The sequence below is a fragment of the Cynoglossus semilaevis genome, chromosome 19 (genome assembly GCF_000523025.1).
Source record: "Cynoglossus semilaevis isolate Cse_v1.0 chromosome 19, Cse_v1.0, whole genome shotgun sequence".
NCBI classification, from domain to species: domain Eukaryota; kingdom Metazoa; phylum Chordata; class Actinopteri; order Pleuronectiformes; family Cynoglossidae; genus Cynoglossus; species Cynoglossus semilaevis.
In genome coordinates this window covers 10,393,158-10,415,098 of record NC_024325.1, presented here as the reverse complement: position 1 = coordinate 10,415,098, position 21,941 = coordinate 10,393,158, and the positions used below count along the sequence as shown (strand labels likewise).

Genomic DNA, 21,941 nt, shown 5'->3' with positions numbered 1-21,941 from the left:
CGTGCCCAGAGACATGCCTCTAAATATCTTTGTCAAGATAATCCAGTTCATTGCTCAGGTGTGTGAAATCCATGAACGTATTTTAATGAAAAATGTTTTTGTCTTTTTCTGACTTTTCGTGCTCAAGGATGAGGTACATTTTTTCATCTAATGGCTTCTTTAGAGACTGACGTTTTGAATTTTGACTGTACAGTGTTTTTGAAAACAGATGGAACAACTTTTAGCAAAACAACAGAACCACACCTTTGGTTTCATGACTAAATAATCTGATTACATTAAAACAGATTGATTTAAACTTAATAATGTATCATGTAGTGATGTTTGTGGTATGTTTCATTCCTGTATAAGATGGAGATGCTGCCTCAGCTGTGACAACTTGTATTATACTGTTTGTCCTCTCTACAGGAGAGACTGGACTTTGCAATGAAGGAGATTATATTTGACCTGCTGAGTGTTGGAAAACCTGCCAAAGCTTTTAGTCTTAACCCAGAGGTAAAATAAAACACAAACTTCAGAAGAATGTTTTTGATTTATAGTCACCTCGTCTGGTGACTTGCACTTCCAACATCATACATCACAGCCTATAACAGTGCTTTTCTTTCTTTTTCCAGCGTATGAACATAGGCTTGCGGGCCTTTCTGGTGATAGCAGATGCTCTGCAGCAGAAGGATGGCGAGCCCCCCATGCCCAACACAGGAGCGACGTTGCCGTCTGGAAACTCCCTGAAAAAGAAGAAAACCTATCTCAGCAAAACGCTTACAGAAGAGGAGGCCAAACTGATAGGTCTGAATCTGTTGGCTTTTAAAAGTAGAGTCATATTACTGAAGTTTCTCAACTCTGAACTCTTGTTCTGTCTCTGTCCACACAGGCATGTCTCTGTACTACTCCCAGGTGAGAAAAGCTCTGGACAACATCCTCAGACATTTGGACAAGGAGGTTGGACGATGCATGATGCTCACCAGTGCACAGATGCTCAACAAAGAGCCAGAGGACATGATCACGTACGTGACTGAACCTGAATTCATGTCAGCAAATTATTGTTGATTCTATTGTGGTATATTCTCATATGATCATGTCTTTGACAGTGGCGAAAGAAAGCCTAAAATTGACCTGTTCCGAACATGTGTTGCTGCTATTCCTCGGATCCTTCCTGACGGCATGTCCAAACCTGAGCTCATTGATCTGCTCTCACGGTGAGTTTTTCACTACGCAGAGTGAAACCTTACATGCTCATGCTGACAGAACTAAATTCCAACTTTCCCCAGAACACAGTTGTGCAAATACACAATTGCTGCTCAGGAGAGTCAATAATTTGCCTGTATCAACTTTAATAGCAGTTAGCACAGACGAGTCTCATGTCATCTGTCCACGTCTACAGCTGTTGTCATCTACTAATCCTTTTTTTACCTCCCCCAGACTGACGGTTCACATGGATGATGAGCTGCGTCTTATTTCCCAGAACTCTCTACAAAGTCTGTTACTGGATTTCTCAGACTGGAGGGAGGACGTCCTCTTTGGTTACACACATTTCCTTCTCCGTGAGGTAAAACTGAGTTGTCTCAGACTTGTCAGTTTGATTTTCAACAGTTTTTGTTTTGACTACATAAAAGTCCAGGTGATCCTGGCTAGTCTGATTTTAAAACTTGTAATTTTGCTTGGCTAGACCTTTTTAACAATCTTTTGAAACCACTAATTTACTCGATGCTTATTTTACTTGCACTTAGCAAGCACTCAGCAATGCTAATGACATAAATTATTTAATAATTAGATATAATGCAGTTATGATATGATTGGATAGCAAAGAAGCAGCAATTATGCAACGCAGGAAGTTTGAAAGGCTGAGCTTTGCAACAGAATAATTTTAAGTGATTAGTCGGAAAATGTTTTAAACCACTTATTCAAATGCAATCGAACATTAATGGATGTTGTAGATCTAGTCTACGGCTTTTGCAAACATCTAATCGCAAAAAGCCCTTTACAGGAAATTGTTCTATAGAATGTTTTTTCTATGATCAGGTTTCCATCAAGTTAAATATACAAATTTTTGTAGCACTGGCTTTTCACTAACATGCAAAGCCATTTCTTCTGTATCACAGTGATGAAAGTCATAGAAACGTTGAAACTAGTTTTAACTTAAATGGCTCTGACATGGCACTGTTTTCCTTTTTCTAATTGCTCTAGGTGCAGGACACCCATCAGGGTCTGCAGGATGCATCTGTGAAGCTCCTCCTCCAGCTCCTTACTCAGTGGAGGTTAGCTCTCCAGCTCCAGGGGAAAATGCGAGGTGGAGTTGAGGTTTGTTCATTTTACAACTTGTCCCGTTTCATCGGCCATAACATTTCTACATTCAATTAGTATATTTCAAACTATTGTGTGGTTATTTTACTCTCCCATCTCTTTCTGTTTTTCCTTTAACTCTAACTTTCTTTTCAACCTCCATCAGGCAAGCCCCAGGCTGCCAGAGCGAAGCCCTCATTGTTCAGTGCTGCATGCAGTTGAAGGCCTAGCTCTGCTGCTGCTGTGCTCGTGTCAGATCAGCACCAGAAAGCTGGCCGTCGGCGTGTTGCGAGAAATACGCATTCTCTTCACAGCTCTGGGCCACGCTGAGGTAAGAGAAAGGACAATGAAGTAGCAGCAGCAGAGGCATGCGATTGTGGGTGTGATAAGAGACCTCCACGTGCTGCCTGTGAGCTCTGTCTCACAGTGTGACGCAGATTTAAAAATAAACTGATTCCTAAAATGCTTCTCCCTCCAGGATGATGACAAGCCCATGATAGAGGTCATGGACCAGCTGAGCCCTTCTGTGATGGACAGCTTTGTTCATGTGGCTCACTCTGACTCAGTGAGTGCCTCTGTTTTATATGGGCTGTGCATTGCTACAACCAATGAATTATTTACATCACAGTCTTCACTCTTCGTTGCTGTGGCTGTTGTGTATCATTTTGAACTCTTTGTCTCTCCTTTAGTCTCTGCCGCTGAGTCATCATGTTGACCTACAGTGGCTGGTTGAATGGTCAGCCCGACTGGTGAGCAGTTCCTACGACGTGAAGAGTCCGAGCCACGTCTGGATTTTTGCCCAGTGCTTGAAAGACCCCTGGGTTCTCTGTCTGCACATCTTTCTACGACAGGAGCATCTGCCTAAACACTGCTCCATCGCTCTGGGATACGCCTGGCCTTACGCCTTCACACGGCTACAGCTCCTGCTGCCACTCATTGACCCCAAGTAATAAGGACACACTTCCTATTGGTTTCACTGCACTGTCACTTATCATCAAGCTGTGTTTTTGAACAAGCAAAAAACTCACCAACTGCTATTTATAGTTTGGACACTTCAGTTTTGCTGTGTATGACATTTGATCGCCTTCTTCATCAACCACTTGACTCTTTCCATTTTATTTTATGACCTCCTTTTTGCAGCAGCCCAGTTAATGCCAAGAAAACCAGCACAGCAGGCTCCAGTGACAGTTACATCTCCCTGTGGAGAAACTACTTGATCCTGTGTCTGGGTGTAGCCAAGCCAAGTATCATGTCCCCTGGTCACCTCAGAGCATCCACACCAGAGATCACAGCTACCACACCCGACGGCAGCGTTACCTACGACAATAAGGTGTGTAAAAAAAATGCTAACCACACAGGAAATATGAAAAGACTCAACATGTTTTGAATAAGATCCTAGGTCTGCGTTTTTCCATGTAAGTGATGATCTCATTTTTTCCCACTCAGGTGATTGGCACTCCTTCAGTAGCCTGGCTGTTGAAACAGCTCGTTCCACTGATGAGGGCAGAGAGTCTGGAGATCACCGAGGCCCTAGTGCTGGGATTTGGTTGCACAAATGCTCTGGTCTTCAGGTACATTCATAAATATATAAATGTATCAAATGTCTTTTTGAACATAAATAATTGGTTTGTGTTCACTGTTACGGTAATAAACTTATAATAGATAAACACACGCATTCCAAAAGAAACAGATTTGATTTGCTGAAGATTACCAGATGAAAAAAAACATGGCAGGACAGATTTGTCGTTGTCAGTTATCAGTTGACTTTCTTCTTATCTCTTTGTAAAGTCTGTACGTAACTGGAACTGGAATTTGTTCTCTGACGTTGGCAGAAAAAAATTCCATCTTTGGTTAACAAGGGAATTCCAAGACACATGTACCACACTCTTTTCACAGTACAATGGTTGCTTTGTCAAAAAGAAGTTTGTCCAGTTGAAAAAAGAAATCTATTTTTATCATGAGTTGTTGTCCATAAGGGCGGACCCTGTTTTCAGAGAGATTAAAGTCTATCTAGGAAAATAAGTTCCTTACCTCATTCTAGGATTAGTGGACTTAGAATTTGTGACATGTGGGTCTCACTTGATAGATGTCTGTCATAAATCAATCTGCTCTCTTAGTTCAGAGCATCTGCTGTGCAATGAAAGGAAAAAGTATTCAGGAACTCTGCAGTGAGACGTTCAATTGATCCTTACCCTGTCTGACCTGTGTGTGTCTACAGGGAGCTTGTCGAAGAACTCCATCCTTTGATGAAGGAGGCACTGGAACGAAGGCCAGAGGTAAAACACACACACGCCCACAGACTGAGCATGAGAGGAACTTAGTGACTATTGATCTTAGATAGGAAAGTCTCTTCTCGCTTTAATACAATAATATTAAAGCTGTAGGAGACTGGTTTATAAAAGAAACTGACTCTAATGCTAAAGAAATGACTTTCCTAACAAGATTTGTTATCCAAGTATAAACACAACTACACACCATATGTGTACTATCATATTTTTAATCACCAGCTCTTAGAAAGAGTTCAACTTTGTTCCTGAATGTAAATGAAATAATGTGAAACATTTCTCCTCCAGAATAAGAAACGCAGAGAAAGGAGAGATCTTCTCAGGCTGCAGCTGCTGAGGATCTTTGAACTGTTGGCCAATGCAGGAGTTATCAGTGACAGGTACTGAGGCAGATTCAATCTAATGTGTATTTTATTCATAGACAATTGCTGAACATTAAAGATAGTTTGCATCTTAAAATATTTTTTGTCTATACATATGCAAAAATGCAATGTTTTATTATGAAAGATGGCAGCTGTGCAAATTAAAAACTCCCTTTCCTTTTCTGCTCAGTACCAATGGAGCACTAGAGCGCGACTCCCTGGCACTCGGGGCTTTGTTTCTGGAATATGTGGATCTAACGCGGATGCTTCTGGAAGCTGAGAATGAAAAAGAACTTGACATCCTGAAGGACATCAGGGCTCATTTCAGTGCAATGGTAGCCAACCTCATCCAGTGTGTTCCTGGTAATGAAACATTTCTTATATTCTATTGTGTCATTGTTTACACTGTAGGGGTCCTGAACTCAGATGACCTAAGTGTCCATTAACAATCAGTGGAGAAAGGTAAAAGAAGCTGTTTAGAATTGTATTTCCAAACTGGCAGCAGGTTTGGTTAACCTTAGATTAGACCTTTCCTTTCACATTGATATTTAAAATACAAATTTACCCTTTTTTTTAGTTAGTATTAGCTTCACATCTCAACAATAATCGGTCTGTATTAACTACAAAAACATGCTAGCTATATGGCATGGCAATGAATGACAAGTTACCTGTGTTAACTATTGTTAGCTATTGCTAGTGGCAAAAGGGAGGTAAGAGATCTTTTGAGATCATTTGAGGGACTCTACTGGTTTAGTCTACTGATAGACACACTGGTTGTGTATGTAGCTCTGCATTAAGCATAAGAAAATTCAATGTCAGTCTATATATGTGCTACATTTTTTTATTTAAGGTCATATCCTATTTGACCTCTCTGTTCTCTCTCTTTTTTTTTCTTCTTGCCCACACTTCTTTGCAGTCCACCACAGACGCTTCCTGTTCCCCCAACAGTCTCTGAGGCATCATCTCTTCATCCTCTTCAGCCAATGGGCCGGACCCTTCAGTGTCATGTTTACTCCCCTTGATCGTTACAGTGACCGCAACCATCAGATCACTCGCTACCAGTATTGTGCTCTTAAGGTAGAAGTGCTACACAGCACATATGTCCTTTAGCGTTGTGTGTATAGAGCCGTCAGCTGAAAAAGATCTTTCTTCTAATTCTAGGCCATGTCAGCAGTTCTCTGTTGTGGTCCAGTGTTTGACAACGTGGGTCTCTCCACTGATGGTTATCTCTACAAGTGGCTTGATAACATCTTGGCCTGCCATGACCTGAGGGTATGTCAACTCCTACACCAACTGTACCATAATAAGACGTTTTCTTAATCTAATTTAGTATTTGTCACAAATACCAAACAGTGGAATTTTCTTCAAATGTGTTTTATTTAGGTCCACCGTCTCGGGTGTGAGGTGGTGATTTTGCTGCTAGAACTAAACCCTGACCAGATCAATCTGTTCAACTGGGCTGTGGATCGCTGCTTCACTGGATCTTACCAGTTGGCTTCTGGGTGCTTCAAGGCCATTGCCACTGTGTGTGGCAACAGGTAGGAAAATCCGTCTCTTAACAATCTCTGGCATCTGTGTTGAGTTGTCTTGGCTCCAACCCATGTGTATAAAATATACCATAAAATGTTGTAGTCTATTACATATTAGCCTGCAGCGCCAATAGTTTTTATGTCCAAATTGTGCCCTCATTTCTTTAAAACATCATAATCATCTGAAACTCATAACCGTTTGTCCATGTTTTATCAGGAATTACCCCTGCGACCTAGTGACCTTGCTCAATCTGGTGCTGTTCAAGGCCTCAGACACTAGCAGGGAAATATATGAAATATCCATGCAGCTGATGCAGGTACATAAACAAAGATGCTCCTGGCACAAAGTGGCACAAAAATGTATTAAATAACACAAATATCACACACATGTCCACGTTTTTTCGTCTGCAGGTGCTGGAGACAAAGCTGTGTGCCTACTCTAAGAGGATGGTGGAGCAGAAACCTGGTAATATTTTATACGGAACACACGGACCCCTGCCTCCTTTGTACAGCGTCAACCTGTCCCAGCTCTCCATCCAACTGGCCAGCATGTACCCAGAACTCACTCTGCCTCTGTTCTCTGGTAAACACATAAGTCTTCATGTATTGTCCATTTACATTACATTACATTTTAAAGTGTAATATATACCCATATAAAGATATTTTTTGTCAAAAACATGCACGTTGTTGCAAAAACAGCAATGATAATTTATGTAACACAAAAAAAACCTGTTACATTAATTTCCTTGTCTCTAACAGAGGTGAGCCAGCGTTTCTCAACCACACACTCTAATGGCAGACAGATCATGCTGTCCTACCTCCTGCCTTGGCTAAGTAACATTGAGCTGGTGGACACTGGTCTGTTACCTCCTGCATCTAGTCCATGTACCCCAGAGGAGGAGCCTCGGGGTCAAACACGAGGCTTGGGTCTATCTCCGAGTCTTAGAGGCAACGGCTGGGGCTCGCTGCAGGCGACCTCACTGGTGCTTAACAACCTCATGTTCATGACGGCTAAGGTAAGAAGGAAGTGTAAGAATTCCGTATTTAAGCCTGTAATGTGGAATCATAGATTTAATATTGGCATTTGCTGATTTTAAGGTATTTTAAAAAAATAGAAACTGCTTGCAGGTAAAATGCCAAATCAGCCCTGGTCAAATCATGTACTTTATCTTGAAGCTTACAAAATCTGTGTTCATCTCTAAAATGCAGCCATTTTCTCAGCATTAATGACCTTTATTTTTTTTCATTTTTTTTTACCTTTTTCATCACATTGTCAGTATGGTGATGAGGTTCCTGGCCCAGAGATTGAGAACGCATGGAATGCTCTGGTGTCCAATGAAAGGTGGGGCAACAACTTACGGATCACTCTTCAGTTCCTCATCAGCCTGTGTGGAGTCAGCAGTGATACCACTCTGTTACCTTACGTAAGTCTGAGCTCTCACATACCCATGGAAATAACGACCCCAGAAAATTAATTATAGACATTTTTCAGACTTTTACCTCAACAGTTAACGCAGCTTTACATTATTCTGTTCAGATCAAAAAAGTGGTGATCTACTTGTGTCGAAACAACACCATCCAGACTATGGAGGAGCTTCTGTTTGAACTGCAGCAGACCGACCCAGTCAACCCAGTGGTGCTGCACTGTGATAACCCTCCCTTCTACCGTTTTGCAGCCAGCAACAAAGCCTCTACATCACAGACTGGTGAGAAGAACAGCAATTGTCCCATCCTGTTATATCAAACGTGGTCTCCTCTCCACTGAATGTTTACAGTGTTTGTTTTTCTTTTTTTGTAGGTACAACCTCCAGCAGTAACACTGTAGTTGCTGGTCAGGAGAACCTGCCAGACACAGATGAGAACAAGCTGAACAGGGAAGAGGAGCGGTTAGTATAAATGCAGTTTCATTAAGATTTTTGACTTAAATCTGACAAGCAAATCTATACCTGTAGTCACAAATGAAGTCATGAAATGTCATAATCAAATCTGATTTTTGTGAAAAAGCACTTTAAATCTAAGTACTTTAAATTGGACTGCTGGTCTTCTGTTCTCTCAGGAGGACCAGAGCCCACAACAGAGTAGAGTCACGTTACAGCAACAGTTCTGGAGGCTCCTATGAAGATGAAAAGAGTAAGTCATGGGAATTTATGTACATATTAGCTGGACTTATGTAAAGGGTACACACACCCACATACAGCCCCAGGGGTGCTTTACAGCTGTGTGTTAGTCAGACTAAGCTGTGGGAAATGGGGAAATTCCTCCTGTCACTCATTTTGATCCTCACTTTAGCTAACGCTCACTAATCCCTAAAATACTAATTGTAAAGAACATGAGCAAGATGAGAGCCGAGGAGTGACTGCTTTAATTGCGGTCTTTAAAGACAATAACCTGTGACCTTTGCACCTTTTCACATTCAAATATTTTTGTGATTATTTGTTTATGTTTTTTACTCTTAACAGAAAGGCTTACCTGAATATTACCATTATTTAAATTCCACATCAGCTATTAACAGCTGTATTTTTTTCCACCAGTTTTCTGATGAAAGTACTATTTAGAACTATTTTGTCTGGATATATTGGTATTTTAATCACTCTAGGGAAGGGAAGGGTAAAGTTGGAAACAAAATGTATGTGTTAAAAAGTCCTTAACTAGCATTAAAGTGTGTGGTTTATAATCCAACAATTGCCAAGATATAACAATGAGGATTTGAGTCATGTTTTATTCTTATACTCTAATAAAACCAAAACAAAGGCCATTACCATGTAAAAATGTACGTAATAAATGTATAACTTTTTTTATAATTAAATAACGTTTACAATTTGTAGCTGACCCCATCCCACCATACGCTGGTTGGCTGCTGGGTGTTCTGGAGACCAACCGTCCCCAGCCATTACCCATGCCCATAAACGGAGGCTGCTGGGCTCCTCTGGTTGACTACCTCCCAGAGACCATCACTCCGAGAGGACCACTTCACAGGTACTGACAGAGTGTCAAAACTGCCAAGATGGAATTTTTATTCTTGTTTGTGTCACTCTAAGTGGTAGATCAGTAAACTTAGCCCTGGAAGGTATTTACTCAGACAGGATTGTCACACCTGCTCACAGATGCTCTGATAAACTGCAGCAGGGACTGTGTGCAAGTCAGACCAATGTCAGGCCACTGTCTCTGACATTCACCTCAACTGTTAAATTGAATTTCTGAAGCTGAAAATGAATTTGTCAATTATCATTTATTTGTCTGTGTATTTGAGTTTATAGATGTGTACTGACCAGTGCAGATCACAAACAAACCTGTGCTGAAGGTTTTATATTATTTATATTTCTCCACCTTTTCAGGTGCAACATTGCAGTGATCTTCATGACTGAAATGGTGGTGGACCACAGTGTGAGAGAAGACTGGGCTTTACACCTGCCTCTGCTACTACACGCCCTCTTCCTAGGTTGGTGCACACAACACACACGTGGTGTAATGTTAGGTCATAACTGCAACAGATGTACATAGTATAGCCTAAATGTAATGTATTAAGAAGGGATGTCCTAAAACCGATTCTAGTATTGGTAATGGACCTGAAACTGGACCTGAAAATCAAATTCTTGTACTGTTTTTGTCAATTTAATGACAACCAGCTGCTCCTCAGTCACCAGTATCTTATTGCCCTTATAATTAAGTTTCTTAACATTGTGATCCATTAGGGGGTACATTATTGTAACATAAGGGACAAAGACAAGAGCAGACTCACTATCTGATTTGTTATGTTGTTATACCATCAGTTAAATAAAACAACTGATGCTGGTGTTTCTTTAGTGCTTTAGTGCTAAATATGCTATATGTTTTTTATTGGTTAAACTGCAGTCCGTTCACTTTTGATTGAGACTTATTAAACCAACATTGTGTGTGTGTTTGTTACAACATGGAAATACTGCTACTACTACTACTACTACTACCAGTGTGTCTACTGCATAGCAGGAGATGTTGTTTTCAGTTCAAAAGGCGTTGCCTCTGACGTTCAGGCCATGCTGTGACAGTATGAAGTTTTATCTCCTTCCGAATAAGACGTGCATTTCAGGATTGACCACTCTGGCGTGTCACCTCACACACTGACACATTCCCCAGCGCCTGCATTTTTGTCAACACTTACCTTATCTGTGCAGTGCTATATATTTAACATACTATAGTTGTCTGTGATTGTTATCATTAAATCTATGAGTTGTCCAAGAATGTATGACGCTTCATTTTTACATGAAACCTAATGAGCAGTGCAGCGATACATATGTTTCTATTATGAGTCTGTGTGTTCTCTTAAATAGAAACAAGAGACAATGGTTTACGTTAAAGAATCATTAAAATAGAAACCCAGAATGTCTAGAAGCCACTTTGTTATAGGGTTTGTTATCAAATTCAAACTTTATTCAGTGAAATGTGCTGTGGAATCTGTTGGTTTGATTTAATCTTTCATTTAATTTATTCTTGATGAATAGCTTTCTAATCCTTTTGTTGTGTTTCTGTTCTACAGGTCTGGACCACTACAGACCAGAGGTCTATGAACACAGCAAACGCCTCCTACTTCACCTCCTGATTGCCCTCTCCTGCAACAACAATTTCCAGGTGAGAGTCTGCTGTTATTATTATTATTATTATTGTATTGTTTCAATCAAGGACTTGATTTAAACCCCTGAGTTCTCAGACTCAAAGTGAACACCACCCACACCGCCACCTCCCCAGCCCCCCACCCAAGACTCACTCTGAATACATTCAAGTTCTCATTCAGTGGCTTTGAGTCAAAACCTTGGAACTTGGTTAATAAATCTTCTGGAGGGAATGTAACTTAAGGTTTAACTTTGACAAATGAAATCCTACTTGAGACAAATGTTTTCTTTGTATCAGACTCTGACTTGAAGTGCTGCAGATCCGGGTCATTGTTTTTCTCTGATGGACTTCTGTTTTTCAAAGGAGTATTTTACCTGTCAGTTAAAAAGCTATGCATTTTTTGGAACAATGTAAACCCCCACCTCCTAACCCAGCAACAGGTCATTCGTTTCACATGAATAGAAGTGTGAACAAGGAATGTTTTGTTCCATTGTGAAACACACCCTTTCCTCATATGAGCTCTGTCCTTGCTTGTTGAATAATCCGGGAGAAAGAAAATGCAGTGTTTTTTTTTTTTCTGTGAGTATGTTTTTGTAGATGTCATCTTTGTCCACTGACGTTGTCTCTAGGTGTTGAAGAGTTTCTTTTCTTTCATTCAGGTAATAGCCTCTGTTTTGATGCTGACAAGAGAGATCAGTGACAACAAGACACTCACCATTAAATCCAGCTACCACACAGAGTACCAGCAGTCACGTAAGTCAGAGAAATACCCTCAATGACACACAATGATGCTCCTGAAATGATAAATAAATAGTACACTGTAGTTTTAACTGTATTATAATGACTCCTTAGATGCCCCAGACTTTCTGCGGGAGTGGCAGGCGTCTCCAGTGGTCGACTCTGGTCTGAGCTCCACCTCCAACTCGTCTTCTGCCAGTCTGGGTGGTGGCAGCACTGCAGGGAGTGTTGGGAATTTGCCCCTCGTGACTCCAGATGACTTAGAGGATCTTGAAGATACCACGAACGAAACTGACGAGAAGACAAACAAACTCATTGAGTTCCTCTCAACCAGGTATGCACAATTCACACACACACCATTATGTAGAGTTTTTGAGGCACATCAGTTGTTGGTGAAGATCTACCCGCACAGGTGCACCCTCTGTACGTTTTTTAAAATGTTTTAGTGCTTTTGTAACAAGAATGTGGTGCTACTGGTGGTGGGTATGCAGTGCCTGGAGTACTGTGTTGTTCTTGCTTAGAGCATTCGGTCCACTGTGGGCACACGAGGACATAACCCCGAAGAACCCCAACTCCAAGAGTGCGGATCAGCTGTCCAATTTCTTACGGCACATCATCTCTGTCTTGAAAGAATCAAAGTCTGGTAAGAACATCAGATGAGTCATGATATTATGGTGCCACATCAGACAAAAGCTGTATAATGTGTAAAAAAATTAATTTCATTTGTTTTGATTTCTTGCAGATTTTCATCTGGAACAGGAGCTTAGTGACGTTGCTTTACAGACGGCCCTATGCAGCTCCTCTCGACACTACGCTGGACGCTCCTTCCAGATCTTCCGAGCTCTCAAACAGCCAATCAACAACCATGCTGTCTCTGATCTGGTTTCACGACTAGTGGAAGTGATTGGGGAACACGGAGACGAAGTACAGGTAAGAAGAAGCAGAAAGCAGTTCAGAGATTGTTGGGTGCTAAACAATATTAAACTCATATGTGTTTCAGGGCTACGTGATGGAGATACTGTTAACACTGGAGTCTGTTGTGGTGAATTTAGCAGAATGTCTGAAAAACAGCGACCTTATGGCAGCTCTTACAAGGCAGGCAACATTTTATCTGCTCATTTCTTATTCAGTCCATTCTCCCATTAGGAATCTTAGCAATGCTCAGCACAAAGATCAATGAAAAACGTTGTTAACTTTGAATGTCTGATGCACAGGACGTCGTCACCGGACTTTGTGACTAGCGACAAACTGATGAACAGAAAGAGCACTGGTCAGTTAAACTTCCCTGGGCCGGGATTTGTTGGGCTGTCATCACAGCGCCATCAACGCTCCTACTCAGTCCCTAAGAAGTTTGGCGAATGTGGGAGTCAGCTGAGTGATCCTCCGCGCAGTGCAACTCTGGACCGTATACAGGCAAGAAGAGGCGATCAGACATGTTAAACACATTACAGGAGACGTTTTATGTCAATTTAATCTTTACATACTTTTTCATGTCCAGGCTTGTAACAGTCACGGCCTCAGTCGATCAGGGAGAATGACCGGTTCCTGCTCGTCATCTACAAATCGAATAGATCCAAGTGTTCTATCAGATCCCGCTCACGTTTCCCACCCAACATCAATACTGGCTACTGTCTTTTGGGTGTCAGTGTCGCTCATGGAGTCGGACTTTGAGTTTGAATATCAGATGTCACTTAGACTGGTCCACAAGCTGCTTTCAAAGGTAAATCATATCTAAAATGAGATTTCATTTGTATGGATTCATTTTCTTAGTTACAGTAACTACATGACGTTATCGTCTTTGACTGCATTTTTAACATAGGTGCCCATAGACAGAGCAGAAAACCGTGAGCGCCTGGAGAAGCTGCAGGCTCAGCTGAGGTGGAGTGGTTTCTCGGGAATTCAGCAGCTCTTGTTAAAAGGCTTTACCTCTCAGGCCACGTTGGACCTCACGTTACAGCTGTTCTGTCAGCTCACACCTGTTTCACGTGTCGCTGTTGTCGACAGCTCACAGTCTATAGGTGAATGCTGTCGTCACATCATCTGTGATCTTTTTGGATTATTGTAATAAGCTGTTTTTATTCACACTTGATTTGCATTTTTCATATGGACAGGTTTCCCTCTGAATGTTTTGTGTCTGTTGCCTCACCTGGTTCAGCACTTTGGCCATCCAACTCAGTTTTGTAAGGAGAGTGCAGAGAGGATCGCACAGGTAGGATATAATATTCAACCTGGCATTAACCAGATTTTCTTATTGAGACTTGTTGAGAGTATATCACATGTTCTCTTTCTCCTACTGTTTTGGCCTCTCAGGTGTGTTTGGTAGAGAAACATACAAAACTGTCCCACTTGGCTCACGTCATGACCCTCTATAAGACACGGTCCTACACACGGGACCCATTTTCCTGGGTCAGTGTGGTTTGTCGCTACTTGCACGAGGCTTTCTCTGACATCACCCTCAGCATGGTCACCTATATGGCTGAGGTAAGTGCTGATAAAAATCAAATGATGACACAGACAACAGACTTTGTTATGTAAGGAAAGGTTCATGTGAATATTGTGTTGAAAGAAACACGTGAAAAAATGATAATCATTTCTCATTCAGACCCTGATATGTTTCTCTCCTTACCTTCTCAGCTGCTGGAAAAGGGCCTTCCTAGCATGCAACAGTCTCTCCTCCAGATCATCTACTGTCTGCTCAGTCACATGGACCTCACTGCTGTACAGGTCAAACAGTTCAACGCTGATGTTATAAAGACCATTGAGAAGTTTGTACAGGTAAGCGTCCACTGGTTGTGTGATCCAGAGAGCCAGGTCCTGTCACTGTCTCACATGCTGATGGTTCTTTTCCATGTGCTTCAATAGACAATACACTGGAAGGACGCTTTGAACATCTTGAAACTGGTGGTATCCCGTTCTGCCAGCCTTGTTCATCCAGTGTATGGCCACTCCCAGGGTGACCTCTCTAACCTTGAAGTCAGTAGAGTGTGGGATGGTTCGGCCAAAGCTCTGCCAGGGAAAACATTGGACTTCACCTTTGATATCTCTGAGGTGAGGAAACAGGAACAAGATAATATTTTCATTTGGCCAGTTCTACCATAGCACATTAAATGCAACCCTACTTGTGGAGCATTTATAGATGACTTGTTGTTCAACACACAAAACGTATGGTATTTAATTCCCAGACTCCTGTGATTGGGCGGCGCTTTGATGAGCTGCAGGGTTCAGGAGGCAGAGATGCGAAGGCCAGAGCCATGGCTGTAACTCGCAGCACTTCCTCCACTTCCTCTGGTTCTAACTCCAACACAATCTTAGTGCCAGTCAGCTGGAAAAGACCCCAGTTATCTCAGGTAAAACTTCACCTGCCATTATTGTAACAGAGTTGAAGATTTGTCTCTGTTTCATATGTATTTAACACAATATATTTTATTTCGTAGAGGTCACTGTTTTACCTTAGTTTCTAACTAGAGCCAATTTGTCAACTCATATTTATTAAATAATGATCCAGCATCTACATTTATATAGATGTATAATAATAAATTACACAATACAAACTTTGCTGTAGTTGCACGTCAAAGCTAAATACGTGTTGGGATTTTTTTTTTCATTATAATCTTTCTGACTTTTTTAGAAAAGAACCAGAGAGAAGCTGGTAAATGTTTTGTCTCTGTGCGGACAAGAAGTTGGACTGACTAAAAACCCATCTGTAAGTTATAACTCCACACTGTCTGTTTTGGTGAAGCTAAGATCCAGGCATTCTAAATATTTAGCTCTGTGTCTGTTTTCTCCCTCAGGTTATTTTCTCATCATGTGGCGACCTGGACATGATGGAAGTACGTGAGAGTGGTGTGTCCTCAGAGGAGGGTGGAACCAGAGAAGACACTTTAGATGACACTGCCAGTGAGCAGCAGTTTAGGGTTTTCAGAGACTTTGACTTCCTGGATGTGGAGCTGGAGGATGGAGAGGTGACACTTATTACCGTCTTGCACTCATTTCTAAAGTGATAAAGTAAACTAGTAAAAGTCTGTCTCTCTCTTTTCTTTTGACTGTTGTTTTGTTTGTTTTACCTTTTCTGCCTGTTGTTCTCCAACAAATATACATATCTAAAATGTATTTATCTGTCCCTCCTCCTTGTCTCTTTCTCTCTCTCTAATTCTGTGTCTCTCTCTCTCTCTTCCCTTTTGCTACCTAGGAGCTCCAGGTAAGGTGTCTCACACTGAGCACTTCCATTAGCTTGTATCAGCGCTTTGGTGTTGCTGGCTCCTTTGTTTCCTTTTGAAAACGTGTTGATTGTGCTTCATTGTGCTCTCACAGCTTGGTTGCAAAAGAAAAACTAAATATCTGAACAAATTGCTATAAACAATTCTGTAAAAAGGGGTAAAACATGGACAGCCTTTCCAGCATACTTTCATGCCATGAATAACAGATCATCGTTGCATTGTGTGCTCGTCATCAGGCGCTTTTACACAGCAAGCAATCATTATCTTCACTGTAAAAACAGATGTTGAGTGACTGTGGCCTTTGCTTTTGTCTTCCAATGCGTACGATGTGTGTTTCATCCAGGGTGAGACAGTTGATAACTTCAACTGGGGTGTTCGTCGGAGATCCCTGGACAGTACAGAGCTGGGTGACCTGTTGGAGGAGAGTCAACACTCGGGCAGCACCCCTAGTCTGGGTCACGAGGACCCTCATGATTCAGACGAATCTTCAGAGGAAGAGGAGTCCTCGACGAGTCAGAGCCTCTCCCACTCTCAGCTCGTGAGTAGACTCAACCTTTACACCCAGGATTTGATTTTTACTGTAGGTTATTCCTGATCGCTCTTCTCTCTTCCAGACAAACCCTTCTCCATCAGAGGAGACAAATCAAACTGATTCACTATCCACTTCTTACGACATTTCTGCTGACCAACAATCCTTTAATGCCACCACACCGAGTCAGGGAGCCTTTAATGATGACCACATCGGCCTACATGTAAGTAACCACTTTATTTAATATATAATGTACAATTATCTGTCAGATCCTTTAGAGACAGATCTTTGTTTCCAGGGGAGAGTGTGTGGTGAGGATGAGGACACTCAGGCCCATGACGACGAGCTGTCGCTGCCTCATGGTTCAGACTGTGGTGAGAGCTTCACCCTGGAGCTGCCCGGTCAGCCACAAGACCGGCTGCCCAGTCTGGACCACAGACTTAATCCAGACTACTGCCAACCTCCACTGGACTTTCTCGACCCAAACTGTCTTCCCAGGTAATTTTAACAGATAAAGAGCTTTAGTAAAATAAATCTGCATTTAATGTATTTTATTCCTACTAGGTCAATAATTTACAGTGTTTTCTAATCTAATTACAGATTTGAATGTTAAAAACTTCTTTGTGGGAAATGATAGTATTTTTTTTTGTTGTTTCCTCATTCCTTCCTTGTGTGTCTGGTGACAGCTTACGTGATGATGTAGATGACCTTGAAGACCTGGGTTTTCCTCCTCCGCCCTCTCCATTTTTCTCTGCCATTCTGGCAGCCTTTCAACCCACAGTGTGTGACGACGCTGAAGAGGCCTGGCGTTGTCATGTTAACCAACTGGTGACAGACTCAGACGGCTCCTGTGCCGTCTACACTTTTCAAGTATTCTCGTCTCTCTTTAAGGTATATCACAGAAACTACTTTTCTGTAATTGTCATCAGTTCTCACATTCAAAATATATCATTTTAGCATCAGGAAAAAAGATCTATTGATTCAACTTTTTTTCCCAGAACATCCAAGGTAAATTCTGCACCTTGACAACTGATGTTGCCACGTACCTTGGGGAGGGCTTAAGAGGTATTGGCTCAAAGTTCCTCAGGTCATCACAGATGCTCACTACCTGCTCAGATTGTCCCACTATCTACATTGATGCAGACACAGTAAGTAGTTTTTGTTTTAGGAATGATGGCTCATGTATATCAGTTTTAAATTAAGAAAGCCAATCCAATTCATACATCTAATTTACACTGCCTGTGTTTTTCTGAATTTCCTTAGATCATGTCCTATGGTCTCCTTGAAAAGATGAAGTTTAGTGCCCTTGAGCTGCAGGAATACCTGGATACCTACAACACCAAGGAAGAGGCTGCTGTTGTGGTTAGTTGACCGAAGGCCATTACATAATTTTTTTTTAAATTTCTTCCCTGACTCTCTTCATATTCTGTTTAGTGGCTGAGGAACTGTAGAGACACATTTCCCAGGTGTCCTGGTGACAGCGTGGTAACTTGCCAGCCTGGAGATTCTGAGGAGAAGGTACGGACATATTAACAAACTCATTACTTAAGATACGCTCACATTCTCTGGTATATGGTATATAATTCTGTTTTTCTATGGCTCTTGTCCTCTGTGATTCCTGCCACTGAAATGGTTTCTCTGTCTGCGTGGCTGCTGTGTTTCTACTTAATCATCTGACCAGGAACTAACAGAAATGTGCAGTTTCTAGGTTCTATTCACTGTCAACTAAATCTTAGATGCCTGACTGTGAAATGTCTTGGTTTATACTGTGCCGTGCCGTGTGTTTGATTGACGCTTTGTTTTCCTCTCGCCTCACTCTGATGCCCTAACACAATCTCTCGCTGTCTAGCAAATGGAATCTCTTGCAGTAAGTTATTCAATTTTCACTTTTCACTGCCGTAACAAATAAACAACTCAATTGATTTTAAACAAAACTATCACCTTGTCATGTTAGCGCCTGGTTTGGTTCCTCTGCATGCATGCATGTGGGATGTTTATTCAAGTGTAACCATGTTATTGTGTTTGGTAATTCAACGTAATCCCTTATTTAATGTCTTTCAGCAACTGGAGCTTTGTCAGAGGCTTTACAAGCTGCACTTCCAGCTGCTCCTCCTCTTCCAGTCCTACTGTTCGCTCATAGGTCAAGTCCATGCCATCAGCTCTGTACCTGAGGTGAGTACTTCAGAATGACATCAGTTCATGTGAATGTTTGAAAAGATCTGACTCCGCACATAATAAACAACATGACGTGGTCACGAGGAGCCACCTTTCTGTGTGATGATATACAGTAGCTATCACACAGTGCATGTGATGGACAAAGAGATTATACAGTTATTGTTATAAATCATTTCTATTTAAATATGTTGCTTGATTAAAAATCCACCATCTGTTTTCCTCCCTCTCCTTAGCTGCTGAACATGTCTCGAGAGCTGACTAATCTGAAGACCAGTCTGCAGGCTGCAGAAGCAGCTGTGGCCAGTGACCTGGAGCACAAACTGCTGGCCCACACACACGCACACGCCACTCAGGTGGCAGCCGTGGTTGTGCCCAGCTTCCAGACCTCTGAAGCAGCTGTGCAGGCCATACTGGAGTGCCTTAAGAACCACGAGTTCACCAAAGCTGTGCGCTACATCCAGGAGTGCAGGTGAGGAACAAATGTACAAAAAAAATACTGAGCCGTGAGGATAAATAAAATAAGTCTGACTGCATCACATGAGAATTTGCAGAAGCACTGTAGGGTCTCCATGCCCTTTCACACCTTTTACCATCTTATTTTCAGGAGGCAGTGGCCCAGTGGAGTTTTTGGTGGCAGCTCAGAAACCGAGGTCCAGACTCTGCTCAACATCTACTTCCGCCACCAGACCCTGGGCCAGACCGGCACCATTGCCCTGGTCGGCTCCCGCCAGGACCTCAGCTTGATCTGCTCCAAGCTGCTGGAGCTCAACGGGGAGATCCGGGACATGATCCGCCGCGCTCAGGGTTACCGCGTTGTCACAACTTACCTCCCCGACTCCAGCGTTTCCGGGACCAGTCTCTGACAGTACCTCAGGAGCCCTCCTCCCCCTCCACCACCATCCGCCCCACTGACCGTCCCAAAACCTCATCAAGCAGAGGAGCCTCAGCACCATCATACCTGGCCACTGTCTCCTCCTGCATGTCTGCTGCCACACATGCACAGCTCCAGGGAGATTCCTGCCTGTCGCCTACCCCAGCAGTAGAACAGGAACCACATTTGGACCATGGACAGTTCTCCACTGAAGACTCTGACACTTTTGGTTTTGATTTTCCTAAACCCCCAGACTTGTTCTTATCACATAACTGCTCCACCTCTGCAGCCCGGGAAGGTTTGACCGTTCTGTGCAAACATGAGCCCAAGAGAAGTTTGTCCCATGGCAGTAATAATCTTTATTGTCCTTACAGAGGACATTTGTCAAATAGTTCCCCAATATCCTGTCTACACAGCAGCAAGAGCTTCATATCATCTCTGTCATGTAACACACTTCAGACTGTAGCTTCAGAACCAACATTGCTTCAACACCAGGACTTGAACACCGTCCCTCCTCCAGGCTCTCATCTGCCGCATTTCCCCCGTTCTCCGTACAAACGATTCCCTGGTCAACAACAGGGCTGTGATTCAGTCTTGACATGTGTCCCTGCCCCATCCTCTTCCATTCTTCCTCCTCCTCCTCCTCCCACTGCTCCAGGGGAGACCTCAGCAGCATGGAGTTGCTGTTGCTCCCTCGCTGGAGCTACCTCACCCATTTCCCGATACTTGGGAAAGGTGGGGCACGTCACTCTGCCCTTGTTAAAGGTGGGGCGGCTCCTGAAAGACGAACCATCAGACGTCCAGACGTGAGACGTGAAAAAGGACCTACAGAGCTTAAGAACCAAACCCTTGAAACGAACAACTTCTGAACGACTCTTAAGATCTTTGTGAAGAAGAATGTGACTTCCGAGAGATTCTTCAAGCTCTCGCACTGAAATATGACCGATGTCTCAGAATATACTGGGACGTATCACTGAACTGGACACTGCCAAACAGGAAATGGTGTGATATTTGTGATGTTTGTTCTGCAGCTCGTGAACATGACCTGATTTTATCATCAGTCAGCAGCCAAAAGTCTCTCCTGCTGTTTTTTGACTTCCTGGGGAAATTTTAAACCCCTGCTTGAACTTGATGGACACAGAGACAAAGGAAACTAACTACCTGTGACCCTACTTATTACTGGTAGAGTTTCATCTATTGCACTAAACAAGGAATGTCACAGAGGACGAATAGTTACCGTGTCACTGAGTGATGTCTCTGTCAGAGAAAAGCTTTGTCACTTTTACTGGAAGGAAAAGCCAAAACCTAACTTTTCTCTCCTGTTACGTCTACTGCTTTGAAACCTCTACTGGAGGAAACCGTGCAATGCATGACCCAGCTGAACGCTATCTACTGTACACTGGCGCCTCCTATGTGCACCCTAAGGATCTGTAGTGATCAGACTGACTGAAAGACTGACTGATAAAACGGCAGGAACAGAATATTTGAGAGTGAACACTCCTGCTGCCTCTGCCCTAGAACACCGATCCAACTGTAAACAACAGTGGACTTATCATGCCATTCTCTGTGAGTGTGCAACCCACACACACTGTGGCCGTAGTTAGAGCATTATTAGTGATGTGCTTCACTGATGATTGCCATGTTTGTCCAACACTGTAACACTTTGACCCTCTGTGTTCACACATGCTGAGGACGGCGCTTGTATACACTTCAAAAAAAATATTTTGTCTGTCTGTCAAGTGTTAATAGACGAGCAGCCACGTAGCAGATGTGCGTGTGTGGTTTGTAGTTACTTTACACATAAAGGAATGCTGACATTCAGCACTCTTTGTTGATGTTGATGAAACTCGCTACTACTGAAGTTGAGCACATCCTGTTGTCGGCCCTTCCTGTGACTCTCTCTCCTCTTCCCTCTCTGCTGTACAAATGTCTTTATTTCCTATTTATATCTGATCAGCTCAAAAAACCAACACTCATTCGACTTAGGTTTTATATCGATGTTTGTCCTCTTAAATCAAACTGCCATGCATGCGTCCTCTGTGTACTGTATGGAGCGTTTGAAATATTTATTTTATCTGAAAGATACATTTGTATGAGGTATAAAAGGGAGCTTTAAGCTCGTGCGGGTATGTGTTTTCGCCTCCCATTGGGAAAATGTGTGTGCATGCCAAACCTGAAATTGCACATTTTTAAAGCTTTTTAGATGAAGACCGTAGTTGTTTTTTTCCCACATGTAAATATTTTTTCAGCCTTTGTGAAGGTGTTTTGAGTTGATGCTCTGTACAAGTCATTGTCAAAGTAAAGACCATCAGTACTGTCTTGGGTGTTTAATTAAAAATATACTCTTTTAGGGCACCAGTTGGTAGAAATT

The 21,941-nt window shown here is 42.4% G+C and overlaps 1 protein-coding gene across 9 annotated transcripts in view; it reads left to right on the top strand.

Moving 5' to 3' along the window:
* fryb (furry homolog b (Drosophila)) overlaps positions 1-21,815 on the top strand; it is a 47,513-nt gene extending 25,698 nt beyond the window's left edge. For 4 of the 9 annotated variants that reach the window (XM_008332884.3, XM_008332879.3, XM_008332885.3 and 1 more), the window contains 55 exons: positions 1-58; positions 406-492; positions 612-783; positions 869-1,001; positions 1,086-1,193; positions 1,417-1,543; positions 2,182-2,295; positions 2,444-2,608; positions 2,756-2,842; positions 2,967-3,223; positions 3,418-3,607; positions 3,724-3,848; positions 4,496-4,553; positions 4,851-4,942; positions 5,115-5,287; positions 5,841-6,001; positions 6,086-6,196; positions 6,308-6,462; positions 6,671-6,770; positions 6,865-7,036; positions 7,213-7,469; positions 7,731-7,877; positions 7,991-8,159; positions 8,252-8,339; positions 8,510-8,583; positions 9,279-9,429; positions 9,789-9,892; positions 10,967-11,058; positions 11,700-11,793; positions 11,893-12,112; positions 12,270-12,421; positions 12,521-12,708; positions 12,779-12,873; positions 12,993-13,191; positions 13,277-13,498; positions 13,598-13,796; positions 13,890-13,987; positions 14,089-14,259; positions 14,413-14,553; positions 14,641-14,826; positions 14,961-15,125; positions 15,407-15,481; positions 15,570-15,740; positions 15,968-15,976; positions 16,339-16,533; positions 16,610-16,747; positions 16,823-17,022; positions 17,211-17,415; positions 17,523-17,672; positions 17,788-17,886; positions 17,959-18,042; positions 18,374-18,391; positions 18,586-18,696; positions 18,933-19,168; positions 19,304-21,815. In XM_008332884.3, coding sequence (XP_008331106.1) covers positions 1-58; positions 406-492; positions 612-783; positions 869-1,001; positions 1,086-1,193; positions 1,417-1,543; positions 2,182-2,295; positions 2,444-2,608; positions 2,756-2,842; positions 2,967-3,223; positions 3,418-3,607; positions 3,724-3,848; positions 4,496-4,553; positions 4,851-4,942; positions 5,115-5,287; positions 5,841-6,001; positions 6,086-6,196; positions 6,308-6,462; positions 6,671-6,770; positions 6,865-7,036; positions 7,213-7,469; positions 7,731-7,877; positions 7,991-8,159; positions 8,252-8,339; positions 8,510-8,583; positions 9,279-9,429; positions 9,789-9,892; positions 10,967-11,058; positions 11,700-11,793; positions 11,893-12,112; positions 12,270-12,421; positions 12,521-12,708; positions 12,779-12,873; positions 12,993-13,191; positions 13,277-13,498; positions 13,598-13,796; positions 13,890-13,987; positions 14,089-14,259; positions 14,413-14,553; positions 14,641-14,826; positions 14,961-15,125; positions 15,407-15,481; positions 15,570-15,740; positions 15,968-15,976; positions 16,339-16,533; positions 16,610-16,747; positions 16,823-17,022; positions 17,211-17,415; positions 17,523-17,672; positions 17,788-17,886; positions 17,959-18,042; positions 18,374-18,391; positions 18,586-18,696; positions 18,933-19,168; positions 19,304-19,562 — 7,807 coding nt within the window. In that variant the 3' untranslated portion in view covers positions 19,563-21,815. The remainder of the gene's footprint in view (positions 59-405; positions 493-611; positions 784-868; positions 1,002-1,085; positions 1,194-1,416; positions 1,544-2,181; positions 2,296-2,443; positions 2,609-2,755; positions 2,843-2,966; positions 3,224-3,417; positions 3,608-3,723; positions 3,849-4,495; positions 4,554-4,850; positions 4,943-5,114; positions 5,288-5,840; positions 6,002-6,085; positions 6,197-6,307; positions 6,463-6,670; positions 6,771-6,864; positions 7,037-7,212; positions 7,470-7,730; positions 7,878-7,990; positions 8,160-8,251; positions 8,340-8,509; positions 8,584-9,278; positions 9,430-9,788; positions 9,893-10,966; positions 11,059-11,699; positions 11,794-11,892; positions 12,113-12,269; positions 12,422-12,520; positions 12,709-12,778; positions 12,874-12,992; positions 13,192-13,276; positions 13,499-13,597; positions 13,797-13,889; positions 13,988-14,088; positions 14,260-14,412; positions 14,554-14,640; positions 14,827-14,960; positions 15,126-15,406; positions 15,482-15,569; positions 15,741-15,967; positions 15,977-16,338; positions 16,534-16,609; positions 16,748-16,822; positions 17,023-17,210; positions 17,416-17,522; positions 17,673-17,787; positions 17,887-17,958; positions 18,043-18,373; positions 18,392-18,585; positions 18,697-18,932; positions 19,169-19,303) is intronic. The other 5 variants (XM_025065654.1, XM_025065652.1, XM_025065655.1 and 2 more) reach the window with 5 other exon arrangements.
* The last annotated feature ends 126 nt before the right edge of the window (positions 21,816-21,941 follow it).